At 38.4% G+C, this 12,709-nt stretch overlaps 1 protein-coding gene across 2 annotated transcripts in view; it reads right to left on the reverse strand.

Moving 5' to 3' along the window:
• Positions 1-6,771: 6,771 nt before the first annotated feature.
• Positions 6,772-12,709, reverse strand: part of cntln (centlein, centrosomal protein) — a 151,911-nt gene continuing 145,973 nt past the window's right edge. For both annotated transcript variants that reach the window (XM_079811926.1, XM_079811925.1), the window contains exon 26: positions 6,772-7,394. In XM_079811926.1, the coding sequence (XP_079668052.1) occupies positions 7,284-7,394 (111 nt within the window). In that variant the 3' untranslated portion in view covers positions 6,772-7,283. The remainder of the gene's footprint in view (positions 7,395-12,709) is intronic.

A 12,709-nucleotide genomic window follows, 5' to 3' on the forward strand; every position in this document is an offset into this window, starting at 1 on the left:
TCAGCACATCCCACAGATGCTCGAATGGATTGAGATCTGGGGAATTTGGAGGCCAAGTCAACACCTCAAACCCGTTGTTGTGCTCCTCAAACCATTCCTGAACCATTTTTGCTTTGTGGCAGGATGCATAATCCTGCTGAAAGAGGCCACAGCCACCAGGGAATACTGTTTCCTTTCAGCAGTGGACAGCATGGGCAACCTGACTGGTCTGCAGCAATGCAGCCCAATACAGAACAAACTGTGATCTACTGTGTATTCTGACACCTTTCTATCAGAACCAGCATTAACTTCTTGAGCAATTTGAGCTACAGTAGATTGTCTGTATAATTGGACCACACGGGCCAGCCTTCGCTCCCAACATGCATCAATGACCCTTGTCCGCCGATGACCCTGTCGCCGGTTCACCACTGTTCCTTCCTTGGAACACTTTTGATAGATACTGACCACTGCAGACCAGGAACACCCCACAATGGAGTTTTGGAGATGCCCTGACCCAGTCGTCTAGCCATCACGATTTTGCCCTTGTCAAACTCGCTATAATCTTTATGCTTGCCCATTTTTCCTGCTTCTTACACATTAACTTTGAAGACAAAATGTTCACTTGCTTATACCAACCACTAATAGGTGCCGTGATAAAGAGATAATCAGTTGCTATTCACTTCACTTGCCAGTGGTCACAATGTTATGCCTGATCAGTGTGTGTGTGTATATATATATATATATATATATATATATATATATATATATATATATATATATATATATATATATATATATATATATATATATATATATATATTAGCTTATGTCATCGTACTTCTCTCTAACTTTTCTAATATGCAAGATATTTGGTCTGTGTATGATGACGCTTCAAGGTGTTCCAAAGTCTCAGTGCACAGTGTAGGGATTGTTAAATAGACTGTACATTCTCCAGTGTCACTTCTGAAGTAAATTTGTTGTCAATAATTTTAATTGGAAAATAAGACTCATGTAGGCTAAATATTTGATTATGTTTATTTCTGCATAGGGAGGCCATGCATGAAGTGTTTGACTTCCTGGTATCCATGAACCGCTTTTATATTTCTCAAGTAATTTGTAACCTTTTACTATGATTAACTTATGCTTCTGAACATCCATGTGTGAGGCCATGAAAACGAGCTCAGTAGGTAAGTTAAGGCTTTGACAATAGCCCCCTCTTGTGTATAAATAATGTATGTACATTTCAATTTCAATAAGAATGGATGCCATTTAGTGGTGAGATCCAGGACTACGATTTTTGCTGAAATATTTTTTGGGGAAGAAAATTAATAGACTGGAGTTTTATCTGGTAGATATAATGTAAAACGATCAGTGCATTTTTTACATTATACTGCTGTAAAATATATTATTAGGTACATAATGAACATAATAATAATATAATAACTAATATCTGTGGGAAGGATTGTGCTGAGTTAATGAACAACATTCTTACATGTCATTGGGTGTCATTCACTAATTTAGTGGATTAATTCTACGCATAGGAGAACCTCTCACGAAAAATGACCGCCTAATTCACAACACGTGTGAACGCACATTCATTTGTTAATAATTCGTTCTAGTGAATTCGGAGTAGGCTATTCAAAATTAGCTGCCGCTTGTACTAGGTAAATCATTTTCATAAACCACGCCCAAACATATCCATATAAGAGCTTTCAGCACAACCTTTCCTTACAGCCTTACATCGCTCTTTCGATAGATCCCAGAGCAATGCCAAGTGTGCCATTCTCAAAACCAGTTCAAAGTCAAAAACAATAAACACACTTTATACAGACCTATGATCAGCCAGCTGTACACCTGCTGCTTCATAGAAACCTCGAAGCTGAAACTATAACTCTTTCAATTTAGACTTTATGATTAAATATAGCTATTTAAGATTAAATTAAATTGTATTATTAATGTATTATATAATTTTATATATAAATAATATAATTATATTATTATATTAGATAAGGTGAAATATAACATTTTTGCGTAGGCCTATACGTGTGGTTTCAGTTGTTCCTATTTTGTTTTCCTTCATAAAAGAATACATTTTACTACGAAAATTTTGGTGAATCATCATTTGTTTGTGAAAACGTTCTTCAAGGAGGCAGAATGACTTTGTGCACAATTTATCTGGTCTAATGTGGTTGAGTCTTATGTTCTTGAGATAAGGGACAAAACATGTCCCAAACACAAAATCCCTTGTATGGTAAATTTTTTTAATATCAACACAAAAATACTTAAAAAGTCACAACTAAAGGAAATTTGTATAGCCAGGACATTCATTGCTTATACTTTTAAGTAAATTCTTTCTTTAGTATTATTTTAAAAACACACTCTATTCTTGGAAACAAATGTAATTTAACCTGTCCTCAGCATGAGGTCACAATGTAAAACAGCCAAACAAAGTGTTTAAAAATGTTACAAATTAAACAATAGTGTTACATTAAAAGGTGGAGATCTTTAAGATATCAAACCATAAGAAGTACATCTTGAATTATATTTTCCATCAAAAAATGGCTATCAAAGTTGTGTCCTCACTTTGCGTCAACTCCGTCAGGATTGTTTTATAATTGTGAATAAATCAGGCAGGGGCGGCTTTAACTTTGAGGAGCACTTACTGTTTCCTGCTCATTGTGGATCTCACAGTAGGACACATTGTCCTGGAAGTTATATATTTTTTTATATTTTATACAATATTGAAGTCTCAGCGATCACAGCTTTATCATGTCAACTCCGCCATCGCGGTGTAATAGTTTCTGTAAATAGTTGTGGGATAAATCTTGCCATTTTTTATGTTTATTAAGGCAGCTACAACTGAGGAAAAAAAGAATCAAAACTGCTTCACTGTACAACACATGGTTAAAGGGCCCATGGCATGAAATTTTCTTTTTATGAGTTTTAAAAAAAAAATTAATATGAGTTCCTCTAGCCTGTATATGGTCCCCAAGTGGCTAGAAATTTCGATAGGTGTAAACCAAGCCCTGGGTGTCCTGCTCTGCCTTTGAGAAAATGAAAGCTCAGACGAGCCGATCTGGAATCTTCCCTGTATGTCGTCATACGGGGAAACGTTACCTCCCCTTACTCTGCTTTGCCCGCCCAGAGAATTTGGAGAAAATGGATTCCGTTTATCAGTCGCGATGTCAGCACAGGCTTTACAAACAAACTTTTACCATATGGATTCGACAGCACCGCCACAAACAGTGAGTAACAGTGTTCATTAATGCCTGATCTGTGATCAGTGATTTCTGATGTGTAGCTAATCATTCGAAGCTCTTACTGTATTCATGTCGATGTCGTGTTTGCTGTTAGTTGTGGTGAAAGCATTTTGTGAGATATAGCGTTGCAATGACAAGATCACTGCATTCACACGATCAACAGACTGCATGTGTACTCAATGCTCAAGCCTTTCATGTGATGGGGAAAGATCGAAAAAGAATGCTATAATCAACACTTTGACGATTCGTTCATCTCGACGACTGTGATGGTAAAAAAACGTAGTAAAAGTATTCGAGAGGGGTTCCACATGTTACACAGTTTGTAGAATAAGGAGGAAGAAGACAGGGTCGCGTGACTGGGACTCGTGTTTATTCAGAACTCTCAGATACAAACAAAATAAACTTGCGCTCACAACGCTCTCAACAACTCCGTACAATAAAACTTTCTCAGCTATCTTGTGTGCCCAGTCCGTCTCTCTCTGGACTGGCAGTGCTTGCAGAGTCAAGACGGTGCCTCGCTAAACCACGCCCCCTCTGCCACATAATCTAATACTCCCTTCAAATGCAAAGATGTCAGCCAATCACAACAGTGGGCATTTTCACTGAAGTCTCACATCAGACCCGCCCCTTGAAACAGAGCATTCAAGCCAGAGGGCTAATATCAGAATAGAAAAAATGCTTTTTATTTCTAAATTATGACATTTTTTAATGTAAAAACCATACAAACAATATAAGTACACCTCAGGAAACATTATAAAATAATAAAAAAATCCATGCCATGGGACCTTTAAGGTGGAAAAAAATTATATTTTGTCAACTCCATCAGACTTCAACTCTATCAGGTTTTATGTCTGATGGTTGACAAGAGCTATATAATGTGATTTAATGTTTTTTTTATTTTTGTATATGGGGAATTCTTCCAATGCCGTTACATGATTCTATTTACATACTGTATATTTGGCCCCAGCTCGACCTTTGTAAGCACCGTCAGTATTTGTCAACCCCATCAGTATTTTACACCGTCAGGTGAAGGTTTTTGTTCATTTGGGAAGAAATGTCTTATTCTTTTTTCAATGTATTGTGTAAAATTTTTAAAACATCAATGGAACTACATTATATTGTCTTATTTACCTATAAGAACGTTGGTGATACATGTTTAATATTAAAAGGAGGGAGGAGAATTTAGGAACTGGATTGTTCGTAATAGTGTGAAGACAATATATTTTATGACAGCTCCTTTACTGAAAACCAATATTACATAACTGAAGACTTTACACTGTTTTTGGATTAATTAAATTAGCACGCTTTTTAGTGTGTCCGATGGAGTTGAAACAAATTCAGTTATGAAGTGAATACATATACATTCTTAGAAAACATGTTTAGAAATAAGCCTGTTCCCTTACATGGTTCATTATCTGGGACCTTTGTCTACAAAAATACAAATGTTTAATAAAGTAGTGTTAGTTTTCATATTTTAACATCTAAAACATGTTTTGGTCCTTATATCAAGAATCAGTGATGTGCCACACACAGCCTCTCGAAACAACAAATAAGCACTGGCATGAGTGTGATAGGGCAGTAGGCAAGTTGTTGAGACATGACACAAGAGAATAAGTAACAAAATGGGAGAAGAAAAAAACTACACAATTAATTGCATACATAAATCAAATCAAGACAGCGATCTGAGCAGAAGCAATGATATGATATGCCATTTCAACCTATGTTAGTCAACACAAGCGACTTTCATATCTGGTTCTAACAGAAAGAAATTATTGATCTAGGTTGAGCTACACCTCTTTGTTCACGAAGCTCCCCAAGATGTGTTGTCTTACATATTAAATCTATTCCTGTCACCCAGACGCACTTCAAACAGATGAATGTGAACATGTTTAGCTTCAGTTGTCAAATCTGACCTCTCAGTCATTTCATCCGAGCACTGATTCGGGAATGACCTGTGATGGACCTGTTCCAGTAATGCTGCAGGAGACCTCTGTACTCTCAGTTATTGATTTTGGGGGAGGTTCATGGGTTGAGGCTCCAGCAGCCCCTCATCATCACTCCCAACAGCCCCTGTGGCACCCAGCTACCCGCAGCGGGAGGTGAACCACCGCTCTCAGAGGAACCTGCCAAGACTATCAAAAAGAAGAAAAGGAAAGATTAAGGGTGGAAAAAAAAGGATGAAAAAACTGAGGGAATGAATGTGTAACTGAAAGATAAATTGATAAGAGGAACAAAGGGATGGAGGAAAGGGAAAATCCTAGCATTTAGAAGTCCTGATCAGTCGGTCCCCTAAGGTGCATTTCTTAATGAGACATTCACAAGAAGACACAGCAGTGAGAGGGAAAGGTTTCATTCTTTCTTTTAAAGCTTGAAATATTACATGACAAAAAATGGTTGGATTTTAGACGTGGAGTTGAATGTTTCTTTATGTGTGGCTGAGGAAGGCCACGCTAATTAAACCTCAGGGAGTTCTGTGCATTTGAATGTCACAGAAATAGCGGCTGCGGCAGGCGGATGTGCAAACATGTTGACTATGCACTGCAGTACGCATCAGGGCAGGAGACATCAAGTTCGTGCTAATTTGCGTGCAGCTATTCCTGCGCATGCCAGTCCTCTCTGTAGTTTTCCCCCACTGTAAGTTATTAATGTTTGTCATTAGATACATTATGCTTGAGGACAGTGACTAGAAACCAGCACATTTACATGGGACAAATATTTACAATAGCATGCTCTCGAGTATTCGAAGAAGAAAGGATCCAAACTACATTAACGCATGGTAATTAACCACAAGGGCCCCCAGATCCAGGGTGGCAGATAAATTGGTCCCTGAGATGCTTAGGACAGTCTTGAGCTAATCCTTCATTACAAAAAGATAAATGCAAACGACATCATTAGCATAAAACTGATTAGATAAAAAGTTGAATTCTTATAGTTAATTTTTGAAAGGATGGCTTTACAGGGTTTCTAATAGTATGCAAAGGGGAAAGAGTGAATAACAATGGAGAAAGTGAAATCATATATAATCTAAAATGTAAGGATGGTTTGGTTTCATACTACACAAACTCTTTTTCAAAACTGAAATAAGGATTTATTTATTTTATATTTTATCCTCAAAACATAAAAGATCAATATATATTTAATTTTATATTTAAAACATGAATTGCACATCAGTATTTATGCAATTTAAATGTATTTATGAATCCATTTATGCTACCTCTAAGCCACCATTACTCTAGTATACATTTTACATCTTATCTGCACAACCAGAAAATGCTGTTTTAAAATATTAATTCAAATGGAATTATTGAAAAATGGTCTGGTCTCAGTTATGGTGATGAACATGTATACAAGCAAATTTTTGCAACCATCATTTTTTTGTTCATAAGAAGATAATTTACAATAAATAAATTGAAATGGTTGATCCACTACTCACTGACACCAAATATAACATAGTACACACACACACATACACAAATGATCCCACCATAAAGGATCCAACTGAGCAATCACAAAAGACAGAGACGAGCGGAAATATTCTTCGAATACATGTTTAATGCTGATTCTTTAGCCTTGATCATGTGAACTGAAGTTTGCTGTGGCTACAATATACATAGTGGTGTGCATTTACGCTGACATTCCAATGTGTCTAAAATATTCTTCATGGGCAAATCAGGTCAAAACATCAAGTGCACCATTATGTAGGCTACACTCAACTAAAATACTAGCTCAAATAAAGAAACTAATCTCCCCAAAATTTGGTTCTCAGTGGTTTCTGCAATCCGCAAATTTCAATAAAAAAAAAAAAACAAGTAGTTCGGTTTGTAAGTCCTGTATCATCTTTTCTGCCAACAAATCAATGTTTTTCAGAGGCTTTATATTGCATCATTTATCTTAAAGTTTGAGGCACAGGGCTACAAGAGGGTAAGAGCAGAAAACGGGTGGAGTACTGCATAGACAAGGGGCCTCCACTGCCATGCAGGGCACACTCCATCTTACAGAAGTACCACAGTCTCTTGCTTCCTTTCTGTCTTTTTTTTCCTCTGGTCAGGCGTTTTTGCTGACTGCAGCTGTAAGTGCAGCCAGTTCCTCTGTCAGCACTTTGCCCTCCTTCATCTTCACCAGCATGGCGTCCATCAGCAGGCCTGCAGAGGGGATCTAGGGAGAGAGAGAGGGGGAAAGAAAAGAAAACCTGTCAAAAAGAAAAGAGAGGCTTTTTTCCTGTGCGTTTTTTTTGACACCAGACAGCTTCTCCAGGGTGTCTTCGGCTTTGATGACGACTCTAACCTGTGATGAAACTCAGGTTCTTCACTCTGATTAATTATGACAAGGAACAAATTCAAGGAACAGGTCACGGAGGCTTTTCTTCAATCTCCAGAAGAGGATATTTTGTGGAAAACACATTTCCTCAAAAAGTAAATGGGATTGTTTTGAGGTTTGATTTGCTGCCATGCCACTCACGGCCTGCCACTGCTCCTGGCGATGCAAGGATCGAGAAAAGGGATGATAAACACGCAGTGTGTGCGTCAGCTCTGTGCTAAAGCCAAGCGCGGAGGCTGTGTAACCTATACTCTGACTTCGCTTTCTTCTTCCACCCAAAACCTTCTCAAGGACTCTGTGGTAATTAGCATTGGGGATCAAAGGCCTGCATCATCCATAAATATTGAATTAAACTTTTCTAAAAGACACACAGTAACATGCATTTTTTATACTCTTCATTGAGCGACTTCGCACAGAAAAATAAATGGTCTTAACTCCAGCAGAATCCAGAGTGTCAGACCGAAAAGAGAGACGTGTAAACGCAAGTGCAAGAGAGATGCATCGCAAATGAAGAGGAAAGAAAGTCTCATTAGGGAGAGAGGGAGCAGAGTTTTCCCCTGGGGCAGGTAGACTGGAGTTGAAGCCGGTCTTCTGTCCTGACTTCATCAAAAGCCCGCTTGAGCGGTGCTAAACTTCAACTACAGAGGAAAGGGCTGCAGGGGTTATGGCAAAGGAATGTAATATTATTTAATTACTCTTAAAAATGTACCATTTTATTGCACAACACAGAGAAACGCTACAGCATCTGATCCCACGCTAGCCTGGGAGGGCTAAGTCACATCTTGGCTGCGCTCGCTCAAACAGGCCCACAGGGACGGCAGACTCTGTCATTATCATGTAACAGCTGCTTTAGCAGGTAATCTCCTCCCTTTGGACAGCCCTGGTGAGCTGTTCACTATTCAACAAAGCTCTCTTTTGGGCTGCGTTTTCATTAACACGCCCAGGAGTTGATTCGGAATCGACTGGCCTGGCCCGAGGAGAAGAGGGGAAAAAAAACCCTGCAACAATATGAAGGTGTTTTATAGTCCAATTAAGTGACGCTGGTTTCATAGAGTGTGAAGGCGCCTGGGGCGTAGCTACAGGGTCAGTCACAATACACTCTGAGCTTCATCCCGCTAAGACACACACCCACAAGATACTCTCTCTAAATGGATTGATCAGGCTCCTTTTGTTATCAGCCTTAAGATTAGCTTTTGTGGGGCAAACCAAGAGTAGATTGGCGTACAATCATCAAAATGTTTTGGGAAATCTACGTAAAGTGACGCTACAGGTTGAGACAAATATCTATAAAGCACAGTTGCTTCTGGCATCTCCTCCTCAGGTGCAAAAGAAACACTCAAATCTGTTGGCAAACAACTCAACGCATTTTGTCGATTCTCCCCCATCTAGACCACCATGGAGTGTGGATGAAACCCCCACCCCAAAAAATACATTGCATTCTATGATCGTATAAAGCGTTCTGATCTTTGATCTTCCGAAAATTAATTTGAAATCAACATTATTGAACATGGGAATAAAAAAAAAATAAATAAAAACAACAACCAAAACACCCAAGACCTACTAAAGTCTGCATTTGATTAGAAGATAATGAATGTGTCACATGTGGGAAAACAAGAGATCAGGTAAGAAAATCAAGCGTAGCGCCAATCTATTCTTCTGTGCCAGTAATTACCCACCCTGCAATGCCTCTCTTCTCCATTCTCCTTTTCAGGCCACTGGAGACCAATATGAAAGGGAATTGGACACTTGGGGCCACAGATACTTGTAATTAAAACTCCTTTTTTAAAATGTTGTTTCTTACATCGTCAGGTCTATACAACCTGAACCGGTAGATCTGACCTAAATACACAGTAGAATAAATATGGAGCACTCCCCAAGTCTTTGTTCCCTTTCTCTCTCATTAGGAACTGATGGAGGGGAGGGAGCCGAATAAGGATCAAACAATAGCATCACGCTCGGAGAAGAGTGGTCTGTTGACGATGCTGTCATGTTAGGTTCACTGTTGCTTGACATCGCTAGTACTCTTGAATGCATATGGAGTGACGGTCATTATATAGGAAGAGAATGATGACAAATAAAAGGTTCCACAAAAAAAAAATCTGTAGTTTAAAAGCTATTATATATGTACTTTTTGCATTTTATAGAAAAGTTTAAATTGAATGACTGTGGTGTAAACAAAAAAACTTAACATTGTTTCCAAATGTGAGTGCATTTTACTCATTAAAAAACGAATTAATGAATTGTTAATTCATACATAGAACATTTTTTGAATTTTGCAGAGAAAAAGTTTCTCTCAAAACGAATAAGCAGTGGAGCCGTTTTGAAAATTTTTGTTTTCTACTTAAGGTATTCTGTAATCTTCCATTTTTATATTGCATTTCTGTATCTCCCTGAGATATATATTTTACCTTAAAGGGCACTTATGTTCTCATTGTTAACTAAAACTAATCATTATTGTTAACTCAAATCATTTTCAGTAATTGAACTTAAAAAATATCTAAATACTAGATGAAAAAGTTTAGAAATTAGAAACTGAAATTTTAAATACTAAAATGACTTCAACTGAAATAAAAATTTCAGCTATATAGAAATATTTAAAAAACTAAAACTAATAAAATGACAAAAGCACATACAATTACTAAAACTTCCACAAATCAAGACGATACTGACCCCCAGTATATAAAGAACTCTAAAATAACACTGATACCCCCCCCAAAACATGCTCATCATAGAACAGGTGTCATTGCATGTTTGATTTTCTACATTATATTTTTGCACAAATTAAAGGATGGAAAACAACAACAAACAGTTTAAACAAAGAATTGGCTATATATATAAGGTAACACTTTATTTTAGGGTTCAATTCTCGCTTTTAACTAGTTGCTTATTAGCATGCACATTAATAGGATATTGGCTGTTTATTAGTACTTATAAAGCACATAATGCCTTATATTCTGCATGACCTTATTCTACATCCCTTAATCCTACCCAATACCTAAACTTAAACGCTAAAAAACTACCGTACTAAACATTAAATTAGGAGTTTATTGAGGCAAAAGTCAACAGTGAATATGTGTTCCCCATCCTAAAGTGTAATGTAAGTATTAAATTATATATATAATTTCAGTCATTGCATTGTAGCAGGTTTATATCACCCATAAAACAAAGAATCACCTCAAAGCACAAAACAAACATTGCAGATAAGGTCACAAGATGGAGTCAGTCCACACAAACTGAAAAGGCTCTTCTCAGCGCAATCCTAACAGAACAGAAATACTACAGCTGGAATTTGTGGACATTACAATCCAAATGATGCTGGTCATGAGATAATACAAGGATGGAGGGGGGCCACGACTTCTGAAATGACTGTGCTGTCAGGCCGAGATGAATGTGGTTGATAAATGACTAGAGGCAGGGTGGCTCAGTTCATTAGCTCTAACAGTCATTTCCATCTCTTCATAAAGGCCGTGGTGTTATAATTTACCTCTAGTCAATAATTAGGAATCCACAAATAAACGCAAGCAATTAAACGTCTACTGCTACTGGGCGAAGGGGTCCCTGGGCTAGATGAGGGTTTGCGGGTGGACACTCAGCATAGGATGGGTTATTCACGGCCTGACACATTAAGCCGCAGGGAGCACTGTGGACTAAATGCTTATAGGTTGGTGATGTTATTCCCAGGTTGTGACCCTCAAGTGAGGAAGTGTTGTTGTCTCATTAAGAGAGAAGGGAATGAGTTTAGAGGTGCTTGGAGCACGTTGTGGCAAGAAAAGAGGAAAAGAGAGATATCCAAAGAGAGAGATATGTTCATTAATGTTATTTGAAGCCAGCAAAGCGGAAACGCGCTGTGGCAAAGGCAACAGATCAGAAGCAACAGCCCGTAAGCTTTTGTGTGATTTCCTTTCCTGTGCGACTCAGACAGGCAGATAAAATGACATGAGAGTGAAAGGCACCTCTTCAAAACGCGCACACCGAGTCCCAACATTATTCTGACATGCATGAGCTTGTTACGTTGACATGTGGCACTGGAGTGATGGCTGTGCTATTGACAGGGCCACAGCAGTAATAAGAAGTCGTCACAGTGGTACCACCATTAGTGGCTGACAGTGACAGCTCGCGCTATACACAGAGACTGACAGGCGAGAGAAAAGACCTCGCTTAGGTAACACACACGCATGCATATTACCATTTCACCAAAAAGGCCGTAGTACTGACATGGAACTTTGCATACGCCAGTGGCTTTGGAGTATCATATGGAGATCAAACAACTTGGGCTCATTGGAAAAACGTGCCTCTACCAACACTTTTCTCCCAAAATGTACTTACACCTGCAATTCACTGCAGTTTCCAGCTGAAATGAACACTAGAGGGCATTAAGACACTAGGCGTTTTTATTCCCTTTGACACAAATTATGATTATGAGGGTAGATTACTTTTTTTGTGTGGTTTCTTGCACATTACTATGCCATACTACACAATACTACAACCTCACCACAGTGCATGATTTGTAAACAAATACATTTTGACGTTTGCATCACATAACCAGCTCCGCATGTATGGTTCTTCTGACGAATGTTTTACAAGTCCCGTAAAACACGAGTCATGATAAAAGAGCTCAAAGATAAAAAGCACGGTTGCTTCAGTAAATGCATTAAAACCATCGGTTAGGCTTAATCTAGCTGGTACGTTTTTTATTTTAACGCGATGGGGCATTAACCTTTTAGGTCCACTTGTCGGATTTAATTTCTATTTCTGTGCTGATATGTAAAACAATCAACGTTGGGGATAAAATGGAATGTGTTTTTAGCGCCACTCACTGGGCATTTCACTGTGAAAGTGTCGCAGAAAGTGCAAGAAGCAACGTAATAATTTCACAGGCGTGTTTTTCCAATGAGCCTGGGTTGAGATCCAAACATGCAAGTACAACATAAACAAATTGCAACCTTGACCTAGTCGTCTGTTCAAAAAAAAAAAAAACCTTAAAAAAACTCACCTGCCAATAAACTCGCTTGATCACTAGTCAGAGGAAGAGCCACCCTCCCAGTGGAACGCGTTAGGAGACGGAGGGTGGAAAAAAACAGAGGATGAGCATGTTGAAAGAAAAGAAAAACTAACGTGCGGGTCACCGTGTCGGTGTCAGCGCAGCTCTCTGG

The sequence above is a fragment of the Gobio gobio genome, assembly GCF_949357685.1.
Source record: "Gobio gobio genome assembly, chromosome: 3".
Taxonomy (NCBI): domain Eukaryota; kingdom Metazoa; phylum Chordata; class Actinopteri; order Cypriniformes; family Gobionidae; genus Gobio; species Gobio gobio.